General features: G+C 40.2%; 1 protein-coding gene across 21 annotated transcripts in view; it reads right to left on the reverse strand.

The window, feature by feature from the left end:
- Positions 1-27,969, reverse strand: part of LOC124138279 (myb-like protein X) — a 75,675-nt gene that overhangs the window by 19,071 nt on the left and 28,635 nt on the right. For 3 of the 21 annotated variants that reach the window (XM_046504845.2, XM_046504842.2, XM_046504847.2), the window contains exons 2-10: positions 23,111-23,560; positions 18,978-19,219; positions 16,886-17,177; positions 12,545-12,670; positions 10,386-10,610; positions 9,105-9,316; positions 7,802-7,873; positions 3,717-4,030; positions 2,135-2,315 (exon numbers count right to left, since the gene is read on the reverse strand). In XM_046504845.2, the coding sequence (XP_046360801.2) occupies positions 2,135-2,315; positions 3,717-4,030; positions 7,802-7,873; positions 9,105-9,316; positions 10,386-10,610; positions 12,545-12,670; positions 16,886-17,177; positions 18,978-19,219; positions 23,111-23,560 (2,114 nt within the window). Of the gene's footprint in view, positions 1-2,134; positions 2,316-3,716; positions 4,031-7,801; positions 7,874-9,104; positions 9,317-10,385; positions 10,611-12,544; positions 12,671-13,067; positions 13,095-16,885; positions 17,178-18,977; positions 19,220-23,110; positions 23,561-27,969 lie in introns of all 21 variants that reach the window. The other 18 variants (XM_046504844.2, XM_046504852.2, XM_046504855.2 and 15 more) reach the window with 18 other exon arrangements.

Genomic DNA, 27,969 nt, shown 5'->3' on the forward strand with positions numbered 1-27,969 from the left:
AATGGGTGAGTAAGTGAGACGAACAGTCCTTGTTTTAGTCCCTTAGCACCAGACAGGGTAACAACAAGTACCATCTTTTAATGTCTTTTGGTTTAACATGGCCGGGGATCAAACCACGGACCTTCCGCTCTCTGGGTGGGCGCTTTACCACTAGACCACAGAGGCGGTATGCTTCCAAAAGTGTAGACACAAGACCATGACCCTGGAAGGGTGACAACCAAAACTGTGTGGGGACAATAGAGGTTATCACGCGAGTGTGTTTGGGGATGGTAAATATCCTGCATTAGGAATAAACATTGTATTTAGCGAGCCTTGGCGAGCTAAATACATAGTGTTTATTCCTAATACAGGATATTTACCATCCCCAAACACACAAGCGTGATAACCTCTTTATCATATAATGTCATTCTTTAATTCTGTGCTTGAAAATCGCTTTCCCTCTCTCACAAACATTACCGAAACATTGTGAGTTTTCCTAGAATGCGCGCATTAATATTTATTACGTCACAGGGTAAGTGTTGTGTCAGTTGGACAGTGACAGTAGCCAATATAGTTCCAACTGAAATCTGTTTCTTATACAGTGGCGAAGCAACATATACGCAAAACAACAATTGTTTTTAATTGCCTTTCGCGGCAATCCATCGGTCTGTCCGCTAGAGTAACTGCCCTTTGTCAAAGGGAAGCTACTCTTACCCTAGTCTATGAGACGTCGCAGCCACGGTCAGACGGTGTTGACAGTCGGTCTGTCCTGTCATAACGTTAAGAAGTGCAGTCAGATGTACACACAGCGACAAAACGAAACAAGGTAACAATTCAAACATATTTCGGCCAAATCCAACTATTTTAATTTGTGGAGAAGGTTTCAAGCCGAAGAGGTCTACAAGCACAGATATGGCTACTGATCCCGCTTGGCTAGGCCTCGTGCCCTCGCAAAATTGTTTCGAAATTTATATATCCAAATTGCCAAAACTTATAAAATGCCTTAGCTACGTCACAGTTAGACACTGATTTTCAGTATATTAGACTGTTCTTTTGATAATGATAGCAATTATCCCTGTAGTTTATCCAGATTCCCGATGGTTAATTCTGACTCGATCGCGGCGACGCCATGTTTGTTTATAAACAGTGAAAGTAGTCCCTACTTGACCTTTGATATTTGCATCTCTATCCGCATATGACCCCAACGGATATCGTTTTTATCCGCTGGCTTTATCCTGCCGAGAAACCTACCCATTATATGATAAAGGTCTTTATCCCTTTTAAGTACTAACAATGAGATATGATCCAACTTCTTTATTAACCTTCAGTGATATTTAATTTTTTTTTATCTCACTGGATACATATACAATTTCTCTGCGCCACTTAAAACTCCTGGCAAAATTAGTAAATCAAGTAATGACAAATACAATGAACATGGGACTAGCTGCATTTCACTCCTGGTTTGTTTACCCTTTACTATTACGTGAAGAATGATATGTGAAGGTACAGTCATCCCTTGTTCTAACACCCTTCACGATACCACAGAATCAGTTAAACCACAGAGAAATCCATGGCTCCCATGGATTTCATGATTTTCCCTACAAAAATATATTGTCACGTCATCGGAAATACAATGTTTTCTTATGTATGAATAGTTCCTGTGCTTGTTTTTTAGAAAGTGAACAATTTGTACAACGAGAGGTCAAAAGCATGAAGGTTTTATTTGCTGATATCGTTTCCAGATATCAAACAATAGTTATTGTGGATAATAATTTAAAGAATACGACTACCTCTATTACATCAAAGCCTGTCATCACACAATATAATCTTCAGATTTTCAACAGAAGTCCTCTTCAGTCCAATTATCCATAATGAGTTGTGCAGGTAACAGTGCCTCGCTACCCACACCTCTTGCGCATGCATAAGGTGGGCAAACTTCACTTCTTTCCTCTGTGTGCTAGTGTATATTTGTAAGAATTATGTTTGTTTCAATCAAGACAGGTGTCAGGTGTGTTTCTATCTAGACAAGTAGTCAGGTATGTTTTTCCTATAAATCAAGACTGACATTCCTGAAATCCTGGAAATGGCCTAACATCCAAATTTGAAAATCAGCCATATTTTAGAAAGAAGCAAGTATTCTCAAAGTTGTATTTACAGCGATCCTATCCTGTTCCAGCCTCTCAGCCTCCTCCCTCTTGCGAGAGTCTTCAGCCGCGATGGCCTTCCTGAGCCTCTCCTCCTCAGCCTTGCGAGCCTCCTCAGCTAGACGCAGGGACTCTTCCTCCTGGCGACGCTGCTCTTCTTCTTCTGCTATTAGACGTTCTTCCTCTACCCGCCTGCACAACAACATGAAGGTACTGTAGCTTGCCTTACACAGAAGCAGATCTATCTCGGCACCAACCATGACGTAGATGTTAAATACTTCTATAATTCTTAGTCTGGGTGTTGTGAATATTTTTGCACCTAAGGTGTAAAATCACATACCCACTGCAGACAGGGCATGTCAGTCATGCATATCACCTAAGGCTAAAAAGAATAATAATAGTCTTGGTTCTCAGGCACCGCCCACATCATCATAAAGTCTGCCCCACGTTTCGTTTTACTTTTCATTTTCCCAAAAAATCCTAATACTTAAAACAATGAGATCCAATATAGCATGCAGTTACTTCCCTTTACATGCCCACTGCTTTACTGCACATCTCGTGTTATGGCGGCAATAGAAGTTTGTATGCTTGTTTATGTAGTGAGACCCTGTCCAAGGTTGAATGTACACAAATGTTTTTTTGGTTACATACCAGTTTGAACAAGCCAAAAAAAAACAAAAAAACACCAACCACCGCCCGACCGCACTATAATTTCAAAGTCATTGCCAGAGAACCAATTCTTTTATATTTAACAGAGGCAATCCATAGTGATGAAAACATAGAACAGAATGGATTTATCATGCTTATCAATATTATTATATGCAGTTTTCTGATATGGTGATTTAATCTATGCCCCCTTCAATCTTTAACTTTATGGTTATGAAAAAGACCCTTTTATTTCTTAATTACAAACATTATATGGTAAATAATGACAAAATATTTGTAATGAACTAATAAATCCTCAACTGAAACCCCAAAGTTTAAAAAATCATACCAATATTATCAAACACTAGATGACATGATACCAGTTCTATCTATTTTTTTATTCATTTCCAAACTTTTCTTTAGATTAACTGATTGGAATTCTAGAGGTGGGTGAGTAAATAAAAAACTACACGACTTTATGGATAACTTCTTGTTTATTGCATTAAGCTGCATTTCAGTGTGCATAACCTCTCATTACCTGGTTGCAGTTACTCCGATTGGATAACAGGGTAAGAATCTACATCCAAACATCGCTAAATGCAATAAACCAGAAGTTGTTATCCATAAATGTTTTCCTTATTTTCTTAAAAACTACATTTCAGGTCTTCTGTCACGAAATTTTGAAGAAAACATCACACAAGAAAATTATATCTTTTCTATGGGTCAAAGTACAATGATGGTATGCAAGACACCAACAAATCCAAAAAGAGGCCACTCTTCCAGGGGCCCATTCCACAAAGCGATCTTAGCGCTACGACAATCGTAAGCCTATGTTAAAGTATGGGAGTTAAGATCGTCTTAGAACAAAGATCACTTTGTGAAACTGGCCCAAGAACAGTTCAACTTTCATTCACATTTTAGAGACCAGCACAGAGGTATGTCCCTTACCTCTCCTCCTCAAGCCTCTGTCTCTCAATCTCTGCCTCCTTCTCAGCCTTCTCCCGAGCCTGACGACGTTTCTCAGCAAGCTTGGCCTTGTACTCCTCCACAGAGATGTCCTGGGTGGACTTGGACATGCTGGACATGTCCACAGACTTGGACATGATGTCCGGCATGGGCTTGGACGAGATGTCCATCACTGACCGGGACATGGTCTCGTGGGCAGATCGAGACATGGCTGCCTTGTCGTCCTCTATCACAACATGAGGAGCTCCAGCAGGTGCTTCCTTAGACTTGTCCTTCAGGATAGGCTTGGAAGGCAGCTGAAACAGTTAATAGCAGGTTAAAGCATTTGATGACTCAGAGCTTAGGATGGTGAACAGGCTGTTGAAACTTCTGAATTTTGATGAATCATTTCATATTTTCATTCTCAAAAAAAAACTCTTGAAGTGTTTTGGGCTGAAAAACAATTTTTGGCAAATATACCCAGTAAGCACATTCAGGGAATTTCTTGTACACACATGTTGTCATGGAAACAGAATTATTATGCAGGATTCTCTTTTCAAACTCTTTACTTTGCAGTTACATTTTGAAAATACAAAATGAGAATTGAAAAGAAAACTCACTTCTACCGCTTGATAAAAACATAATTCTGAAGATAACGTGTGCAAACATTAAAATTTGAACTTGAAATTAACAAAGGGTTAGTAAAAGCTATTAATGGTATGAGCATACAAACACGTATACTGACAGAACGTGGTGGTATTATATGGAATGGTTTTCTGGTGAGTAACAAACTCTCAATGGTCTACAATCTAGCTTAGATATAACCTACCTTACTTATCAACAGTAGCGGGACTTTAACTATAATAAATCAGTATGAGGATGACTTCTGACAGTTACAGTGATTGAGTTCTGAATCGTGAATCTCAGTATTACTGCTGTGCAGCGGGAAAAACCTGTATCACGCTCATGCAGTTATCTCGTGGAGGTCATTCCAAACTCTTCCTGACAAAACCAGGTCACATGTCAATCAGCGAATATTTAGGTATCATAATGCAAGAATGAACTGTTCTAGATGTCGAAGTTCTGATGCCAAAGGGAACTCATACTGGGATAGTGTCCTGGGTGCTTGATCATTATTTTTACCACCAACACCTACTGCAGAGTTCATTCTACGCTCATTTTTAAAGGAATCGTTTCGCGATTCATTATACCAGTGGGGGTTTACTTCGCCCTGACACCGGAACTGAACGTTTCATGACAATATTTCAGATATAGTCTTTATTCATTATGTATTGTAGGCCACAGGCCCATTATACATTACAGAGTATACAGTACATTTCAGATCTGATTGTTCATGGTTGTTATGGAGGGACCGTTATTAGCGGTAGGCAATAATTATGCAAATTATTTTATTTGGTCAGAACTTTCTAACAATTTTACGATTTTGTTTGAAAAATGTTTTTACAAAATGTTTAGTTCATATAAGTTCAAATATACATTCACCATTACAGTAAATGTTTGTTGATTGTTGTGACACTGTATAAATTAATTCCATGTATAATTACATATATATACATATATACACCAACATGTGATATATAAGCTATCAAATTCTGATATCAGTTCCATTATACATCTAAAAGATACATGTTTTGCTACAAGGGCTACTGTACCCATATACACCTATACATACACATCTAAACTACAGATACAACATGAACAGTGCAACCACAGATTTTGAACCAACGTCTAGAATACTCAACCAAACTGAAAACATCTGGCTCAACCTTGTGCTTCAACACATGCACCAAACCTGTTAAACATCACACTATGCTTGTCCAAGGCCACTGAATCATGTTCTGACAAGGGACTGCAAGCTTCATATTACTTTTCTAAATCAATATTTTATCTATGGGATTATACTATACTTTCAACGCTGAGTAAAATGGGAATTGGTTACCAAAGTTTAAAAAGTTTAACCCTAATTGACATTTGAACGGTTTGTTGACTGCAGCTCAATCCCAAAAAATGAATAAACTTGTTTATGGTTTTAATAACTGTCCACACCCCCAACCCGCCCCATCAATTTCAGCGCTTGAGATGTTTATCAGGGCGAATATGATGTTTGTCAAGAGATACAATTATTTATGGATGTCTACATTAGAGTCTATCTACATGTGTTTGTATTGTTTGTTTGTTGTTTAACGCCATACTCAGCAATATTCCAGCTATATGACAGTAGTCTGTAACTAATCAAGTCTGGATCAGACAACAAAGTGATTGACATCATGAACATCGATCCACACAATTGGGATATGATGACATGCATCAACCAAGTCAGTGAGCCTTATCACCCAACCCTGTTAGTCGACTCATACGACAAGCATGGTTGCCTTTTACGGCAAGCATCAGTTGCTGAAGACCTATTCTACCCCAAATCTACACGAGTCTATCTACATGTGAGTGAGCTTGAGGCAAACTACTGAAGGCAAAAGTTACTAACTAAAGATCGGTGACTGCAATTAACAGAGTACTTCAATTCAGCGCATGTATTCATCAGTGCGAGGTTTCCGATTGCTACCTGTGTTACATCAAGCAGGGAGAATACCTGTCAGCATACGCTGGTTGTGATAGAGTGACAATGTCATAAAACAACTAATCCTGTTTTTCAAATGTGGGATTTGAACCCTGGTCTTTTTAAAGTATTACATATTTTTTACATTGTATTTTTCCAGCAACATTCCTGTGGCCTGTTAATGCTTGAGTCAGGCTCAGACCAACCAGTGATTGATATTATGAGCATCTTCCCAAGCTGTTGGGGTACCCCGACACGTAATCAACCATGTCACTGAAATTGACCTAAAACCAAGCTGGTCATCTTGTAGGCCAAGCATGGGTTACTGGTACCTATTCTAACCCAGAATCCTCAAAGAGCTAGCAATGTCAGAAATATCTAATATTCAATGCCTTCTTGTGTTGAAAAGCCCAAGATCTCCTACAAACAAACACAATGACCAGTTCCAATGACCACATGACATTTTGAGCGCTAACACTGACCATCTCCTGAAAAGTACTTAGAAGAGTGAAAGTGTTGGAGAAATAACTCAAAGTTGTCCTATAAGCAGCCTAGAATCTGAAGCGTGACATGACACAAGCAAGATAATCGGAAGGCCTGAAATAAAACAAGTTGATTAGAATAAAACTAAACTTCAAGCAAACTCAACTACAGAATGAAAAGGATAGTGACGAACATCCACCTGGGCCTTGTACCAAAAGCGATCTTAGTGCCAACATCATCGTAACTCCCATGACTTACGACAGTCACAGCACCAAGGCTGCTTTGTGGGACAGAGCCATGGTCTAGATCTGTCACCAAGAGGCCACAGATAAGAGGACCATCTATTTAACAGAGGCATCATCCTGTTCATTCATGTAATAAAACAGAGAAAGGAAATCATAAGATACAAGTTTTGGCTCGTTATATTCATACATATTTATATACTACTCCAAAGAATTCATAAGAACACCCCATTCTTTCATATTACCGTAGAAAATCTGTCAATCTATTAATCTGGCATGACAGATCATAACTATAGCAATTTGAAATAATCTGTTGTTCCTTAACCTTTTTTGAGTAGTACATATATGTCAAATAGAAGACCTGGTCAACAGTAAACATGAAAATCAGTTTTGTCTTGATGATCTAATTCCAATTTCTTCTTTATTCCAACAATTCCAACTCTTTATATCCAATGTGCTCAATGGTTAATCAGTCTTTGAAATGAAGCATGAGAGTCGTGTTTAAAGTTAAAGATTTAGAGGTCGCTAAATTCAAATACTATGGGAGAAGATCTCAAATGTCCATGGACTCTCTTAATTTTGAACACTCGTTAAATCTTTATAAGATTCATGGTTGCTGGTTTTCGATATTTTGACATGTGAACACATTATTTGATTTTCGTTTAAGCAGTTGAGGTCAAGGAGCATCCTTGCATGTACAATGACTCCATTTCTCTGCAGGATTATGAGATACGGATACACAGACAATATGTTGCGAAGCGTGCAAGCGATGCATGCAAAACACAAACCTTTCTTGCACCAGTGGCAAGATTTGTGGTGGACAAAGATTTTCTAGGCGACAATCGTGTTCTAGGCGACTTCTGCAACATGACGTATGCAGGAGGTTCATACGACAAATCAGAAAACTAGCAATGGAGGCACTCAACTCAACCATCAGGGCATGATGCATCAACGTCTCTCAACTAGTTACGTTCCATGTTGACTCATGCATTTCAGCACATTCACAGAAGCAAGTAAGAAGCAAATTTGACTGACCAAACTTGAAAAACCTCGGCCATGCACCTTACCACCTGACTGGTGGACAACTGAAACATTTGAACCCACTGTGAGGCTGACCAAGTGGTCCATTCCAGGACATACGACCATGCTTGTCAAATGCACATGTTCCGTCAAGCGAGGTTCAAGTACTTCATGCAGGCCCTGCTAAAGAATTATCTTAAAAGCCAAATGTAAGCATCACCAAACACAGGGGTTTCAAAGCTGGGAAGACTGTTACAAAGTCAAAGCTTTTTTTTACTTCTCAAAGCATGAGTTTAGAGATAACGTAGCAATAAAGATAAGATTCAGTCTGCGATTTTAAACACTAGTCCGAAACCAGAGTCTGGTAAAATTCTGTTTGGTATAGTAACCTCTGCTAATAAAAGTACATATGAGTACAATAAATAGTATTCAAAATGATGCTTAGAACCAAGTTCCATGTTTTGGCACAGACTGGGATATAAGTTTGAATTCAGTTAATTTCTACAGAATGAGCTTCATAAACATGAAGAAATGAATATCCTATCAGTACTTATCTTGGAATGTCTCCCTGTAGTTCAATCTCTTTAACAAAATTCAGAATATACCTCCTTCAGATAGAGTCTGCAATTTTAACCACTTGTCTGAAATCCGAGTCTGGTAAAATTCTGTTCGGTCACGTGACCTCTATTTCAATCACTTTCACAGTTAACAAAATACAGATTATACATGTACCTCCTTCAGATAGAGTGTCATTTATCCTATTATGTTCAGGCTTTAATTCCACATTGAGCTGACATGCCGTGATATAACTGGAATACTGTTCACAGTGGCGTTAAACCTAACTCACTCGCTCACATACATACATTATGTTTCAGTCCAGCAATACAGCAAACATACACATGCCAACGCTATTTACTTACAACAATTAATTTACTTGCAAGAATGGGAAACAACTTTAGTTGAAAAATAGAAAAATGCACTATACTGGTGTCACTCTTCTACATCTCCAGCTACAAATGCACAAACATCAACATCGAGTGCATGAAATGAGCAAGCAGAACCATCACCAACCTTAGGAGCGGGAGTTCCTTCCGCCTTGGCCTCAGCTTCTGGCTTCTCTCGAATCTGTTTCGGCTGAGACAGCCTGTCAATTGACCGGCGATTAGCCTTGAGGGTTTGTCTCTTCTCTGCATCTGTCCCATTTTCTTTCTTCTCTTCCTCCTTCTTTCTCTCCATGATTTGATTGCCTAAAGACTTCCGAGGAGTTCTATTAGGTTTGTCTGCTGACAAGCAAGAGGTTCTTAGGTTACAGAACCAGAAACAACAACATTGGTGTTTATCATTTTAAGGGTGTGAGAAATAGTCTAGAAAAAACTTGTATCTAAAGAACTAGAAGGCAAGAGGCAGCTAAAACAGTGGGACAATTTTACACCAAACTGTTAATTTCAGTTATAATTAATTCACTTTCCTGATGGACTCTTGTCCCATTCTCATGTCCTACACCATCTAAATGCTACTGTCAAAGAACAACTGTTTTATCCCATAACCAACACTACATCTACAACATCATTACAGACATATAGTTACTATGGGTAGACAATCTAGGAGCATCAGCAACTTGAAGCAAAGGACAACATTTTTCAAAATGGATGATGACGGCCATTATCAAGGGGACACAACTCTTAAAGAACTAGCTGCTCTTGGACAGAACGTGTAAGTTGTAACTAGAATTCAAACTGGTTAGATAATGTGTAGCTGTTACAGTTAGGTAGAACCATATCCCTAGAAAAGTAAAAGAAGTTAATAAAAGAAACATCTTCTGTCAAAGCCTGGTGGAGCAGGTTTCCATTGTCTGTCTTATATCTGCGTTGGGTCCATCGCAACATCTTTCAGATGAATCAGTTATCAGCAGAACTTTGCTGTGTTATCAAATACTTTCAGCTGCAACTGCATGTGGTATTGTAAATGTGAGATTCTTTTATTCAAGCTTACAAAAGCCCCTACAGATATCCTTTAATTTAAAAGCATCCACTTATCTGGTCCATGCATTTCAATTCACTAACAGTTAAACTATAAATGAGCCCGAAGAGAGGATTTTCCTATCAGGCACAGAAAGTAAATTGGAAGGATGACTTTTCTTAAAGTGAGAAAGAGTTGATAAACATGATAAAATTACTTTCAATGTGGATACATGTACTAAGAATGAACCAAAGACAACTAATAGAAAATGGCATCAGAAATCTCTCGCTTTTCAAGCCTTGTATTGATCATTATATATGCTTGATTTAAATCCATCTTTTTCTGTTAGCTCCGACTTTTTTGTGAAGCCTGGAGTGCAAGAAGACCTATTACCTCTCGAGAGCCTGTCAGTGCTCTTGCTCCGTGGGGATGCCTGGTTTGGAATTTCCACATGCATGAAGCTGGGCATACTGCTAGCAATACTGGCTGGGCGTGGCTTACGAGGTTTCTGCTCCCTGAGCCGAACCGAGTTTAGACCCACTGTGCTCTTTGGCCGTTGAGGCGGAGGGATGCTGGGTGCTAGAATAGATCGGCGACCTTCTGGGATGGCGTTGAGAGCTGGGCGGGGCAAGGGCGGGGCAGGGGAGGGAGGGAGGGAGAGAGAAACAACAGGTGAATTTTGTGTCAGTATGACAAGTCAAGACGAACCCAGCACCATTGTCAGTTGTTGGATGATCATGTGGAAGTGATGAGATGAGAGATGAGAGCTGGACAAGCATGTGCAACTAACTGATGAGGCTACGTGAAATCGGTGATGCATGTCAAGGTGACGTCAACACTGTCAATCACTGAATTAACGACTAAGATTAATGACAACAATGAAAGGTGACAAGAATGCAGAACTGAGGTGTTTAAATCACCAAAGGTAGAGTATCTAATTTGCAGTTTGTCTCATCGCATCACCAATGACAGTTCTTCTACTTCTTTTGAAAAAACTGGGGTTTATATCTTTTTGTGTCACTTTAGAAGCTGTAGTACCAGAGTTGACAAATGGACCACTTGCTTGATAAACGCACCAGCATTTGAACCAAATGTCACACTGACAAAAGTCTATGTCAATTGTCTCCAAATTTTACTGACACATTATTTGACAACTATGATGACATTTGTCTTGTTTCAATATTTTCATGAAATATTATGATGAAGTAAAGATGATGAAGGAATAGAATGGTTTGAAACTCCTAAGGATGATTTCTATCACTTCAGTTTTGCAAGACAGATAAAAAATCACAAGAAAAAGGTAAGCAAATGTGATGAATTAGAAAAGTACATCTACAGATTCTAATTTCATTTCAATACATGACGACTAAATATAATAACATGTACAAACATTGAACAAAATGCACTGTCACTATCTTCATCAACCCATAGCAATCCTTGCATGATTCATGATATCCACTCTCATGCATGTCAGTGTCCATTCCTTTGCAAACCGTATTTGGGGAATTGTCACATGCGTATCATGTTTGTTGGGTTTAATGGTTAAACTCATTGATGCTTTGGGATCAGGAATGCTAATACAGATGCACCTGTTAACCATGGGATAGGATAGCTTTACACCATGCAGTGGCAGTAAAGGTAGGCCGGAGTTATCTTTCCTTGCTGGGAGCCCCATGGTAACTGCTTGGATGGAACTCCGGGGTCTTTACTAATATTTAAGATCTGCTACAAAACATGGATAACTACGACCCAAATGGACTTTTGAAATAACCAAAAATTCTTTTTCTCTTGTAAAAGGATCCAACTTGAAGGTGTTGATCCATCATCAAAATTGATGTGTAAAATGTACACATTTAGTTATTTGGGGCAATAAGTTTAAATTTGGGTTGGCAGACTTCAAGTGAATGCATCCAACAGTCAGCAATATTCCAGCTACATCTCAGTGTTTTTTGTTTGTTTTCTGTAAGCATGTAAGCACTCAAGCCAGGGCTAATCTGAGCAACGGCCGAGGTACAACGACACACACTCAGCTGTCAGACATTGTACCCACCCGATCCTCATAAATCAACTCTGAACTCCCAGTGGGGTTGATCTACGCTAAATTATGTTCAATTTATTTTCTACTGTTTGCTATTTAAAATCACACTCAGCAACATTTCAGCTATGTGACGGTGGTCTGTAAATTATCGACCCTGGACCAGACAATAAAGTGATTGACATCATGAGCATCAGTCCATACAGTCACCGAGTCTGACTACACAATCCAGCAATTCCAACCCATGATTCCTTTAGGGTCTAATTTTAGCTGTAAATTTGGAGCATAGAGGCATATTTCATAACTGCTTCTATTCTTCTGTCTTGTCCACATGTAATTTTAAGTAAATCCTGGTGAGAGAAAAATGTTAAAAACCCACAAACAACAACAAAGAAAATGAAAATAAGAGACAAAACAACGAAAAGCTTGCCAAGGTTTGATATTGAAAAAAAAGGAACTAAGGATATAATATATTCCTCTGAGAATCTCAGGGAGGAACAAAACAAAAGCATCTTACCCAACAAAGAGTCTGGTCTGTTGTTAAGCATACCCGAAGAAGCAAAGTCTGGGTTTCGTTTGTGATAAAGCACACTCATGGAGACCGACAAATGCTTGGAAGGGGGGTTCTCACCAGGGCAAGGTCCTACAGTAACAAGCAAGCAAAATGCACCACCATGCCTGCCATGTGTTCTAGGCACATGGCAATCTACATCTCTCACAGGCTGCATGTGTATGTTATAAAATGCAATGAGCACACCCCGTGCCGCAATAGACGAGAGGTGCGATACCAAGACTTGTTTCATTGTGTTAAACATTGAAATAAACAAGTGCCTGTGTACTTGTTTAAAGCAAGGAAAGATATCATATATAGGAATGCAAGAGCTCAATAAGGGCAAGAAATGAATACAACCACCCATATTAAGTGACACTCCCCATGAAAATAATGCACAGTTTATATATTTGTTTGCAAAAAGCTGGCTGTGTTAAATCTAGCTGAAATACAAAAGATGTTCAAAGGGGTGAGGAAAAGAATTACAGACCTTTCCAGGATCTTTTCTTGTAAAGAGCTATCAAACACAAGCGTAAGACTCTTCAAGGCTAGGTGGGCAAAAACATTACCCAGGGAAGACAACTGTTGTAAATTGTGTCAAGAATTACTGAAAATTAGGTGTCATTTTCAACTTGAATTCTGCCCACTCATAATCATAAATATGGTTGTAGAAGTATTTAATCCTACAAATTTGCTGCAAATGTAATTGGAATGATTTTTTAAAGAATCTTATAGTGAGTTAGTGAGTTGGGTTTAACGCCGCTTTTAACAGTATTCCAGTTATATCACGGCGTGTCAGCTTAATGTGGGAGGAAAGCCCGAAGTGATGCAGGTCTCAGACGTTTACCACTTTGGTGAAACCCACGAGCACGGGTATGGTGCTGACAAACCTAGAAACATAATCAGGGTGAACCGGGATTCGAACCCACAATCATAGGTTTCTGGCATGCCCCAGGGACGCAACTCTGCACAGCGAATCGCGGTGCTTTAGACGCCTGGGCCACCCGTGCCCACAAAGAAGCTTATAAGAGAGTGAGCTTCTGTATGTGAAGGGCACCTGCTTCTCTATCATCACAAGGAAACAAGTCTTAGTTTCTAATGTCTTAGATTGAAAACTGATCCAAAAAGAATGTGTCTCGTGTTGCATGAAAATGCCATGTTGGCTTGTTAGCAAGCATCATTAGGAATAGAAATAATAAATATTAGTGTAAAGGGTCTTTTGGCACATTCGTGTTTAAAAATTTAAACATTTATCTTCACATTTTTATAACATTCACATGCAGAAGATAGAGTTAAAGTAAACTGCATCACATTTAATCTCATTCGTTAAAATGTAATTCAAGCAAATTATTCATCCAGTTAGCATGTACGGGCAATGGTTAAGTCATCCCCTTCAGGGAATGATATGTTGGATGTCCGACCATGCTCAAGAAATTACAGGCAAAGTTTACTGTGGAAATGCATCTCTTACCACATTAAATATTAAATATGCATATAGGTTCAGAAAGTACATTCAAGCCAATTAAACAGTACCTGCATGCTTGGTGCAGTATATGGATAATTGCAGGAGAATGGCCATTTGCAAGTGCATGTGTAGCCCTTTAATAAGTAAGTAATCACTGCGCTTTGATTACTTCAACATTTGCCTGAAGACTCTGGTACAATGCCCTCAGGTCTTGGTAAGATACACAGATCTAAATTACCAAGGTAGTTTCAAGGACTGTAATGATTCACTGAAGTATTTATCCTACACTGCAGCACAATATGACTATCGGAACACTAAATACACTAGTAAATAGTATGGCAATGCCTCCAGAAGAGGATGAATCATCAGTATCATTCTGACAGTGTGCGTGAGTGAGTTGGGTTCAACACCACATTGAACAGTATTCTAGTCAGTTTACTGCGGGAGGAATTCCACAAGTGATGCAGGTCTCGGACGTTTACCACTTAAAGCACGGGCATGGGGCTGACAACCCTAGAAACAAAATCAGGGCAAACCGGGATTTGAACCCACAAACGTAAGTGCCTGGCACACCCAAGGGAGGTAACACTGCATAGCAAATTGCAGCACCTTAGCTGACCATGTCCCTGCAACTTCAATAAAGCCCCAAATGAATTTGTTTTTGGTCTTGTAGGTTTAGCCAACATTAATCCATACAACTTGATGAGGATGACGATGAACATGTTTCAGCACCAGTAGGCTGAACTGATTTTGTCCATGATAAACACTATTGTTTGTTTATTGTATGGTTATGCAAGCTTTAAACCAGTTTCATGATGCAGTCTGTGAGTGAGTGAGTGAGTGTGGTTTTACGCCGCTTTTAGCAATATTCCAGCAATAACACAGCGGGGGACACCAGAAATGGGCTTCACACATTGTACCCATGTCGAACCCGAGTCTTCGGCGTGACAAGCGAACGCTTGAACCACTAGGCTACCCGACCGCCCCTCAGTCTGTGAGTTTAGCCACGAGCTACATAGCCAAGTCTAGAAAATGTCTTTTGGTCTTGTAAGCTTTGCTAATAAAAGTCATACATTAACACTACGGTCTACTGAAAATGATTAAATGACAGGTCCAGGGTGGTAGACTCAACTGTATGGGAGACTGATGATGCAAATCACATTGTGCCACAGTGTATCATCAGATTCATTACAGTCCTAGTAATACGATATATGTGCAACAGCAAACTGTATGCTGAAGAAACAAAACAAACAACAACAAAACAACACCTACACAACTTGCTACACAAGAAGCTCAAGCATCTAAGCTAAGTAAGCAAAGGAGGACATGCAAGCAAAGAAAGGTCCATCATGCTAGATATATCCGTGATACATAGATACTAGATATATTTGTGATACATAGACAATCTCACCCGAGTGTTGTTTGATATCAAATATATCAACACAAGTTAATAAATGTTGTAAACTTTTATCAACGATTGTTGATATTTGATATCAAACGACACATGAGTCAAATTCTATTTCTCATCCAAAATTATTTTTTCCAATTTCTGAGTAAAGATGAGTGTCTTGAGTTTAAAAAGTCCAGCTAAACAACTTCAGTTGCCTCGGTTGGTTGGTTGGTTTGTTGTTTAACGCCTCACGCAGCAATATTCCAGCTATATGACGGCGGTCTGTAAATAATCACGCAATCGGGATCGATGACATGCATCAACCAAGTCAGCAAGCCTGACCACCCAATCCCGTTAGTCGCCTTTTACGACAAGCATAGTCACCTTTTATGGCAAGCATGGGTTGCTGAAGCCCTGTTCGACCCCGGAATCCTCACGGGTCTCAGTTGCCTCGGGACATGTGAGGTCATCTGACTGTGATGTCATAGAAGCTGATGATGTCACAATGGTCTGCAAAGCACTGTGCTGCAATGTTATCAATATTTCCAAGGAGGTATCATCCGATTTCACCAAAACGATATCTCCTGTGGAGGCCAGTTTTGGATGATACGCTGGGTTAGTGTGTTAGTCGTTTTAGTCATGTTAATTCTTTGAGTATCGTTTGATGCAAACATATAACCTAGTGAGTTGTGATTTTCATAATGAAACCAAGGTTACTTAAAACTGCATCCCTTAGATACACATTCTCATATAGAGATGCGCTATTTCCCTTATTGATAGTTTGTTTTTGGGCTGTGGCAATTGTTAATATCAGTAATGACAACATCAAAAGCATCCTGAGAATCATTCTGTGACAAGCCTGCTGATTTGGGTGACAAAGCTTCATGCCGGGGTTGAAGAACGAAGGGAAGTTCTCAACATGACAATGACGGGGTTGTCGTTTTGATACCTTGTGTTGGTCGGCACTTATCTGTGGATCTCATAATTTGGTCAGGTTTATATACACATATAACATGAGGGACTGCTTTATAAGTTTCCATGCTGTCACTCAGGGGATGAAGAAGTGGGAAGGGGAGGGGCAGGGCAGTACTTTTAAGGAGATCCTCTTTAAATGAAAATTTTAATTAAAAATTTAATCTTGGAGGATCCCCATAAAAGTTAACAATATTGTCAAATTTGAAACAATTTTACTTTAATGTCAAGGTTGTAATTACCCATTAAAGAACTATGATCCGAATTGATATTTACAACTATTGTTATTATTCTGAAAAGTTATTTTGAAAAAACATTTTAAAATCTCACTAAATTATGATGCAATTACAAAGAGCAGAAAAATATCCCATCACCAGTGCTACCAGCTTTACCTTGCTGCTATATTGACAAAAGAATAAACCCATTAACCTTGACGATATCCCAAAAGAAACTAATGGATTAGAGTGTGTTAAACACCTACCAGTAATATGGTTAATGTCAATACAACAGTGCCGTCGCACAGTGCTACAGGCAGACAGAGCACGACGCTGTGGTCGCGCATAGTCCGAGTCGGAACCATTAGGAGAGCGGCGTATAAGCGCACTATGAGAAGATGACCGCTTTGGTCGCTCAGAAGGCTGGCAAATCTCACGAGGTGTGCGGCTACCAAAGCCGAAAACGTGACCACTCCCACCTTTGCGTCCCCCGAGTTTCCACTGCTCATACCGGGCCACTCGCTCCTGCGCCCTGTAGATGATTTCCTCCCGACGTTGCTGTGGAAGAAGCAATTCATATTACCAATTAATCAATGTATTTGTGAAAACAACAACAGCAGCACTATCAACCTGTTTGTCTTTCAATCCTTGTTTCAAGATGCAACGTGAGTGAGTGAGTGAGTGAGTGAGTGAGTGAGTGAGTATGTATGATTTTATGCCGCTTTTAGCAATATTCCAGCAATATCACGGAGGGGGACACATTATACCCATGTGGGGAATTGAACCCGGGTCTTCAGCAAGACCACTGGGCTACCCCACCGCCCCAAGATGCAACATGAACTAGTACAGACAATCCATTCACGTAATCGAGAGACTGCAAAAGAGAATATTAACCTGACAAGTTGAGTTCACTCATAGTTTCGAACTCTTAGAGCTTGTGGCGATTAGTATGTCTGATTAAGAGTTAAATCAAGTGTCTAGCAGGGGGAAAGAATACCAAAAATGGGCTCACACAGTGTACCCATGTGGGGATCAAGAAGAGTGCAGAAAATGACTTCAATAGTGTTTCATATGGGGCATACCAAAGCATGGTACGTTAACAGTGTCAGATAACTTAAAAGGAACCCAACTAAAAGGATGGCTATTTTCACTGATCTCTGCATTCATCACTTCAAGCTACTGAACCAAGGTCATTCATCACTTCTTTATTACCACATCACTTCTATCTACGAAGAGTTCTTGATTATTTAGGCATGGTAGAATACAGGCTAGCAAACTAACTTTTAAACTTAGAGTGAGTGAGTGAGTGTGTTTTACGCCACTTTTAGAAATATCACAGCGGGGGACACCAGAAATGGGCTTCACACATTGTACCCATGTTGGGAATCGAACCCGGGTCTTCGGCACGATGAACGAACGCTTTAACCACTAGGCTTCCCGACCGCCCCTTTAAACTTAGAGGTTTAGAACATATTCTTAATAAATGGAAACATACAAATTTGAAATCTTATTCCATCACATCTGGTCTAAAGTCATCGAAGCAATGTTCAAATCCCCTGAATTGAAAACACAGTAGATGTAACATAACTTAACATAATACTATTCTTCCTGTCATGTCGTGACAGATTAACTATATCATATGAACCAATTGGGTGTTCCTTAACTTGTTTGAGTAGTATATTTGGATAAAACCAGACCATCCATGATTACTGCAGAAGCCCACATACACCATCATCCTAATTCCCCATTCTGCAGCACCGCCACATCTGTGCACTACACAATGAGTCACGGCTTCAGCACAGTGGGATATTGACAAGCTAGCAGCTTACTTATGAAATGCAACACATTTGCTTGTTGCCCGTCAGTCAATACTTGACAAGGTCAAGGTCACTTAGTCAGGTGAGGTGATCTGACATGGACTTGGGGATAATGCATTTGTATTTGGTGGCTACAGTAGTGTACCACTATTTCACAGCTGGTGTGTTCGACCAAACTGATTTCGGGGTGATGTGAATTTCTATCGGTATATTTGGTCAATAAGGGCTTATTTCTATTTGTAAAAAATCAATGAAATTTGCATCTATGTTTCATTACACGCAACACTGATGACAGTAACCATTAGCATAGAGAATGAAGTGTTGTCAGGATTTTGCTTCTGCACCTAAGTCAGTAAGTGCGTCATGCAAAACATCACATTAAATGGCATGGTCTGGTGCCTGTGTCAAGATAGTTCAGGCCACTGAGGGATGTGTTTGGTCTGTGCATGGAACAAGATATCATTCAGTGTTCAGAATTAAGGGGTCCAGTTATACCACACACCCCTACTACAAGGCACCAGCTACCCAACAGAACACTCACTCTTTCAGTTGCTTCTTTTTTCTTTCTCCTCTCCTCTACACCAGCTCTACGTTCATCCTCACGCTGACGAAGCTCAGCAATTTTACGCCTTCTCATCTCAAGTTGTCTCTCTCTGTTTTCTTGGGCAAGACGCTGTTGTTCCTTAAGCTCTTCAAATTTCTTCTGTCTCTCTTCCGCCATCCTCTCTCGGGCCTGACGAACTCGTTCTTCTCGGTCTTTTTCTTTGAGTCTCTTTGCTGCATCTGTAATCATGGTCTGACAGCTTTAGCTAGATAGGTCACTTTCTTAGGTTGAAAACCTTACTGAGTCAATACGTTCCAAAACAGTGAGTGAGTGAGTTTAGTTTTACGCCTTTTTTAGCAATATTCCAGCAATATCACGGCGGGGGACACCAGAAATGGGCTTCACACATTGTACCCATGTCGGGAATGGAACCTGGGTCTTTGGTGTGACAAGCGAACGCTTTAACCACTAGGCTACCCGACCGCCCCTCGTTCCACAACTGAAGCAATTAGATGCCCTACATTTCTTATAGCTAAGTAAGTGAGTTGGGATTAACGCCGCATTGATTTGGTTGGTTGGTTTGTTGTTTAATGTCACACTCAGCAATATTCCAGCTATACGACGGCGGTCTGTAAATAATCGAGTATGGACCAGACAATCCAGTGATTAATATCATGAGCATCGATCCACGCAACTGACATGCATCAACCAAGTCATTGAGCCTGACCACCCGATCCCGTTAGTTGCCTCTTACGACAAGCACAGTTGCCTTTTGCAGCAAGCATGGGTTGCTGAAGACCTATTCTACCCCGGATCTTCACAGGTCACACCGCATTGAACAGTATTCAAATTATACCAGCATGTCAGGATGATGTGGGAAAAACGCCTGATGTGATTCAGATCTCAGACATTACCACCTTGGTGAAACCAACATGCATGGGCATGGTACTGTCAAAAATAGAAACATAATTTGGGTGACCTGGGATTTGAACCCACAACCATAGGTTTCTGACGTGTCAAGGGCGCAACTCTGTACAGCGAATTGTGGCACCATAGACAACTGGGCCATCCATGGGCCCTTTGGCTGAGTGGCACTAGGAGGACAATAATGATGTTATCATGAAGGGAAATGAAGCATAATATGTGAGAAACATCAAACAATAGTTATCATTGTTAATAATTATAAGAATTCTACCTCTATTACGTCATTGCAATATTCCTATATTTTGGCTGCAATCACCCACTATAAATTTCAGATTTTTAACAGAAGTCCTCTTCACTGTCAACTAGGGCTGGGACGATTCACCGATACATCGATGTATCACGATACATTACAGTTCGATACGACCATCGATTCGTGGGTCTATGTATCGATACAAAACGATACACAGCTGATATACTACAAGTAACAAAACGTATTTGCCGCTGTTTACATCGTCCGTTTTGTTCCAACGCAGTCAGTAAAGAAAATAAAGCGATGATATAAGGGCAAATATGATTGGTTGATTTTCGTAGTACGACCAATCAAATGACTCGTATTAGTTTCAGCCTTCAAACGTGGCGACTGGTTTTCCGGCCAAGAAGCATCGAGTCCCCAGACACCGTAGGCCGGTTTACGGGCCAAGCCGTAGTCACGTCAAAATAGTATATATGTTTATGGACCTACCTGTAATATCATTCATTTATTAAAAATATCACATTTCATAATGTCTGAAATACATATTCCAATTCAATTTATCATTTTTTATCGATAAATTAAAAAAATATTCACTAATTCCCGCGATGTTATTGAAATACGGGTCCACATCGAACATGTCAAAGAGCAAAATAAAGACGTTTTAAACAAATCTTTAAATATATTATACAAAGTAATAAATAATATAAACAAAAATATATCTAAAAGTAATCAAACTTACATCTAAGTTATTATTTCCATCTTTTCGTGCGATCGCGTGTAATGTAAGTCAAATGACATCTCGGCTCGGACACGATGTTTGATGCAAATATATATGCATGAAAAATCATTGTCACAGCTCGTAACCTAGCACGATACGTTTACGAAGTTCCATATTTTTAATATATATCGTGATTTCCTGCTTAAAACGTTTAGAATAGCACGATTTAACAAAAATCTTTCGCGAACTTCGGAAATTTATCAAACACGAGCTATGTATCACAGCTGTAATTTGATTGGCTGCCTTAGGTCACGTGCTCAAAATTGTCCAATCACGAAACTTGTAGCAGATTTCGGCAAGAAAGCGTCATTAGAAACCAATTTTAATCCAATGAAATCGCTTGTTATACCTACGGGGAAAAAACAGTCGATGTTACGAGAATGTAGATGAAGGAATAAGCTTTCCAGCGATGTGTCATATGCCATTCTTCGACGAACGTTTTATTCATAGGAAGCCTCGAAAACGGGGGTATTTCTTCATTTTACTGAGCGCACAGCCGCTGTTATCGGGAAATGGGTGATGACAGAAACTATTCATAATTCTTTTTTAAAAATGATTTTCCAATTACGTCAACAATGAAAATAAAACAGAAATAGGTAAGTGGATATTATGAAATCTTATATTTGCCGAAAATCGTCAAGTTTTCACTTCCTTGGTCCTTAATCTGGATGTTAACAACGTGTCAGCTTACATTTTTTATTTAAAACGAACTTAATTAAGTTGTAAATGCATTATTTTAAATAATGTGAAAAACACAACTTTCATATTTATAAACCATAGGATCAGACCTTTCAAATGGTGTATAACATGTAGTGGCAAATATATTTTACAAGCAGATATTTTCTTTGATAAATGTTGGCTTCATCTGTCACACAAGAGTCTCTGGTAACTCGGTGTCCCAGCAGTAAACACTTCTGGTTGACTGGTGTTGAAAGAGTTAATGTTCAGACATCAGTCAAACATGTCTGACTTTGTGATTTACTAATAAGTGTGATTTTGATTATTCAAGTTCAGAGTTTCAGACAATTTGCCTTTCATTGATCATTGTGTAGAGGGGAATGTCCGAGTAACTCTCCATTCCTTAAAAATAATGGAGCAGAGGCCCCACAGGGGCCGAGGCCCATTATTTTTAAGGAATGGAGAGTTACGAGGATATTCCCCTACTTAAAACGCATCCCTACATTTACACTTTGACAAACTATTCTGTAGTTGAAAATATTAGAAAAATTCAAATGCTGCTTCAAGATAATGTACAGTTGACAAGCAACTCTCCATTCCTGAAAAATAATGGAGCGTTCAAACAATAGAATGACGTCACAGATGTGTTTTAAGAGAAAATCACAAACCAGTGGTTGTTTTTACCAAATAGTTCTGCTGTTCAGATGACATTTAGAATGCATTTTTATTGCAGAAAATCCAGGTATTTAGTCAGGCTCCTTAACTCAGGTGTTTTGAGTCTTGCTATTGAGTGACATGTGCTGTGTTTGACACATGTTCTGAAGGAAAATTTGAGTTTTATTTGATGAGAACTATTTTACATTAAACTTTCATCATCTTCCACCAGCTTGTGACATTATTTTTTGTATCGTATCGTACGTATCGTATCGTATCGTATCGTGACCTTTTGTATCGTCCCAGCCCTACTGTCAACTACACATGGTTAGTTGATCACCTAATAGCATTGACAGCTTTCCAAACGTCAATCTACAAGAGACATGATTGGGGAGGTTGAAGGGAGTAACCCCGATGTAATACAGGTAGTATTCTAAGAATTATTTACTATGATAACTATTTTTTTATGTCCATGTCCCATACCGTCCCTCCTCCATATTCTAACCCCTCCCCCTCCATGTTCCACCCCCTAATCCATATCCCACCCCCTATTCCATGTTCCAACCCGTTCCTCCATGTCCCACCAGCTCCCCCTCCATATCCCACCCCTATTCCACATCCCACCCCCTGCTCCATGTCCACCCCCTTCATGTCCACCCACTCCTCCATGCCCCACCCCTCCCACTCCATGTCACACCCCCTTCCTCCATATCCCACCCCCTTTTTCCATGTCCCACCCATCCCATCCATGTCCTACCCCCTCCCCATCCATGTCCATCGCGTCTTCATGTGCCACCCAACCCCTCCATGCCCCACCCCCTCCTCCATGTCCCAACCCCTTGCCTTTTTCCTTATGTAGTGGGCTTCTCGAGCTGGCAGCTGATGTGGGTCTACTGGAGTTGGTTGAGTCGGCCTTGCTACTCCCCGACACCCCAGAAAGGCCTGTGTCCACTGACTGTGTGTCCGCCCCAGCCCGGTCCCCGTCCTGGGGACTGCGTTTGAAGTCCCGGTCCTGGGGACTGCGTTTGAAGTCCCCAGCAGGCCCCACGGCATGTGTTTCACTTGAGGGTGTGCCTATAGTTTTCATGTCACCCCCGACATGTGTTTCACTTGAGGGTGTGCCTACAGTTTTCATGTCACCCATGTCTGTGCTGCTTTTAGTTGGACTCTGACTCTGAGCATCTGGTTCATAGCTCAGGAAAGATCCGTCGTCAACTGCTGACACATTTTCTTTCTGTTCTTGTGACAGGTCGTCACTTGTTGAAGAGGCATCCAGGGCGGCATTTAGCAATTCTGGAATGAAAAGCACAGGATGAGTGCACATGAAAGTTAACGTTGCGTCCAAGATTATTGCACTTACATATCGACGTGCATGCATGTGTCTGGCTGCTTGTACTAGTCCGGACTGATGCCGTTTTATAGTGCTAGCACATTGAGATACCATGCCGCAGTTTAACACGAATACCCCACTCAGACACAGTATACTGACTCCGAGCCGACCAGTCCTTGTTTTAGCCCCTTAATGCCGAGCACCAGGCAGGATAACAACAAGTACCATCTTTAAACGTCTTTTGGTATGACGCGGCCAGGGATCAAACCCTGGACCTTCCGCTCTCCAGGTGGACGCTCTACCAAAGATCACGGAGGCGGTCAGGTTGAACCTAATCCATCCAGGGTTTCACACATGCGTACACGCAATCATATGATAAAACACATTGATTCAAGAAATGGAAGTCAATGAGAAAGCATTCCTATTATGGAAAAAATATTTCGGTAAGTCCACTTGGACAGTTTCTTTGTCTCGAACTGGTCGAGTGGACATAAAACAGAAAATAACAAAAATAAATACCTCACAATTAAGTGTGTACATTTAAACCCCCCGAACGTTGACTAAGCATTAAAGACACCACTGAGTACACTTTCCGTCTTTGACTTCAGCCATAAGTCAGATGCCTGAGTGGGCCAACATTCTGCCAAATTAACTGAAAGTGATGCTGACAGACAAATTCGGGTTGGAAGACTCTGAAGCTTTTGCCACAGCCTGCTGCACCTTCATCTTAATTAATAAATGTTCTCAAGAGGTGAGACGAAAAGAGGCTTCATGCTATGTTCAAGATTATTGCACTTACATAGCAATGTGTGTGTGTGTGTGTGTACTAGTCCAGACTCTTGCCAGTTTTGTACCGCTAGCCCACTGAGATACCATGCCACAGCTTAAGGTGGATACCCAGCTCAGACACATAATACTGACTCCACTCTGACAAGTCCTTGTTTTATCCACATTGGCCAACAACAAGTACCATCTCTTAACGTCTTTTAGTATGACGAGACAGGGGATCTAACCACCGAGATTCCACACTCACGGCAGATGCTCTATCCAGCTTTAAAAAAGACCTCATGAACTCAAAGAAACATCTGCAACAGTTCTGGCAATAACATCCAATCAGACCACAAAATAAAGGGGAAAAAGCCAATCACGCCTATATTGGCCTGTATTTACATTTGATTGCCCTAGCAAATGTGATTATCATCAAACATCTCAACATGCTGAATACAAATCATCTTCACTTAGATCTGGAACCATGACCACCATTTTGTTGCTAGTGACAACATAAGAAGCCACGCAACCATTGCCACTGTACATGACAGCACTAACTGACTGAGTTTATCTCGGTGTGAACACAAATCCCAGGAGACAACTGTTCACGTTCACCCCGTCAACAACACAGTTACATAAATACAGATAAGCAATAGCATTGATTTTCAGAGCCTTGACACCATGTTCTCAGCAAGAAATCAATATTCGTACAATAAGATCAATACCTTTTACTAAGCCATATTATCAGATTATTCACCTCATCATGATGATACATGGCAGTCGTCAGTAGTCATCTTTGTACTCTAATTGTGTTGATATGTGAAGTATGCCATGTCTTTGCTGCGTTATGCTCTATTAACTATCATGGCCAGTACAATGAACCCTTCATAAACTTATATCATTTTTACTATGCTAACACCAGTCTGTAAATAGGCAAAAGTCCAAAGCCTGGATAACACAAGGGAAGAGACCATAGGTAATGTCTATCAGGTCATTTTGCACTCGTAGCCAGATTTGGGGAGAAAACAACTACCGTATTCCTTCCAAATCTTAACTAGTCTAGTAATAACATGTCTATCCCTTACAAAGGTCTAGTAAGCTGGGTCCCGTTCCACAAAGCGATCATAGCGCTAAGACCATCGTAACTCACATACTTAAACATAGACTTACAGCAATCTTGGGGCTATGGTCGCTTTGGGGAACGAGGCCCTGGACTACGATCTAGTAAAAAGGGTATGTTCTGTCTAGTTGCATAAGTTTTGGGCACAAACTGTTAGTAGTGTTACATCATCATAACTATGCACCAGATCTTACATGCTGAAATGGGTGCAGCTTATGTGAATACTTATGGCTCAATTACATAACAGGACACATTATTGGCCAGGTGTCAGAAATGGAGACCTGTTTGTTTGACTGAGCTCAATAGCCTGATCTAGTCTCAAGCACTGTACATTCTTGAAACATGAGTGAGTGAGTAAGAAGGGTTTGATGCAGCTTTGCACAGTATTCAATTAATATCACGGCATGTCAGCTTCATGGGGAGAACAGCCCAGCCCGAAGTGATGCAGGTCTTAGACGTTTACCACTTTGGTGAAACCCACGAGCACTGCTATATAGGTTTCTGCCATGCCCAAGGGACGCAACTCTTGTGGTGCCTTAGACAAATGGGCTCCCCTTGAAAAATGAAACATGCTAAGTTTTTTTTGGCCTAATACAAAATATTGTATAGCACAATAATCTACGTACAATAATAAATTTTCGATATGCATATACTTGCAAGCTGTATACTGTCCCAAGATATCAAATTGGAAAAACCTTTGGAAGAATGTAAGCATCTTCTTTCACTACAGACTCAAATGCGTAAATCTCAACATATATCTGTTCAGACTTAATCAACTATTTCTCAGAACAAGTTGAGCAGAAAACCGATCCCCGATAAACCCAAGGGAACAAACAGGGAGCCAATCACTCATGCAATTGCTGTCATTTTAACCATTTCCTACACGATCTGCTGTCTGCATGACTGAAAATGCACACGATTCAGTTCAACTACAAGCATGAGCTACAAGTACACATGACAATACATGCCAACAGCTGTGACACACAATCAATATCGGTACAATATATTCTAATACAGATACGCTGCTGACAGACCTATCACAATCGCTGTGCCAAATAGGCAGTTGGACAAAACGGCCCCTATGTTACCTACACAATGACTCACCTTGACATGTTTAGGGAACAGCAGACACTATGTTCAATACACATCTCACACTGAAAGGTTTAGTACTTACTGCATCTCAGAAGAATTGATTTCTGTATTCACTCTGAATCACCAAAATGACTTTGAAATGACCTCCAGTGATGCAAGGAGCTAGTTTGATTTTCACAAATGTATAGAATGGACGCAGATAAAATGATGTTATGGACACACAATGCCATTTAGAAAATGGTCAAATGTGAAATTATGTTGTACAAGTTCTTGGCAAGAAATATATGTCCTGTAAATATATAGCTGTCAAATCTTACAGTACAGGGCACTACACATTTCAATAATTTACAGGACCCTCATATTTCCTGTAGGACACTTTACATTAATTATTGGAGGTCCTCTGGAACACCAGTTTTGTAAGTCAAGGCAACCTGTTGAACTATTTACTTTTGTGACGAAAAAAAAACTGTCCACTGTTTCACTTTTCATGACATCTTTTCTGTAACAGATGTAGCAAGAATTGATATCCAACAAGTTATGCACCTCATCAAAAGCACAAATCCTGATGAACTGCACATTAAATCTACCTGCCTAGGCTCACATCCCCAAAATCCTCCCTCTGAATCTGTACCGCTGACATAAATATCCTCGACAAACAGATCAAAGCCAACCCTACAAATCATGTTTCACATCCTCAAGTCATATTTTCCAAACTATGCCGCTATCAAACAACACACCTTACACAACAGAGATTTGCAAATCCTTGCAAAGTGCCGCACGACAAACACCAAACTGCTAACCTCCGTTCTGGCATCGCTGTTAGAAAGGCATCAAATCACACGATGCACAGGTCACATTGAGAAGACCGATCATCACAAGACATCCCTGGGACATCCTGGTGAGTGCAGCGCTAATAACCTGACAAATGATGTCGGTATCAGAGCATGCAGGTTATTAAGGTTTTGCGGACAATTGACCCAACTTCTCTTTCCTGCAACAATGAAATGATTTCTTTTTGTTTATCCAGCCCTGAATCAATACCACCACACTGACTGACCTGTAGGGAGGGACATGGCACTCATAAGCTCTGCATTTTCCTTCAATATTAAGACCTGAGGCATTAGCTCACTGAGGCCAAGATAGGATATTTCTGGTTTTGAAATACGACCTTCGCGCTTTTATTCGAGAACTGATTTACAAGTCGGTTTGCCGTGTCCTTGGTATTCTGTAAATACACCCACATACATCACAATTTTCAGGTATGAAATGAAACATGATCATTTGCTTAAGATTGAGCATGTTGAGTTGGAAAGATATTATGGTGTTTTTGTTTTTTGGGAGGGTTGGAGGGAAGGGAGACAGGGCTACGAGTCCATACCCTCCAATTTGAAA

Source organism: Haliotis rufescens, unplaced genomic scaffold, assembly GCF_023055435.1.
Source record: "Haliotis rufescens isolate VD_foot unplaced genomic scaffold, xgHalRufe1.0.p SCAF_5, whole genome shotgun sequence".
Classification (NCBI taxonomy): domain Eukaryota; kingdom Metazoa; phylum Mollusca; class Gastropoda; order Lepetellida; family Haliotidae; genus Haliotis; species Haliotis rufescens.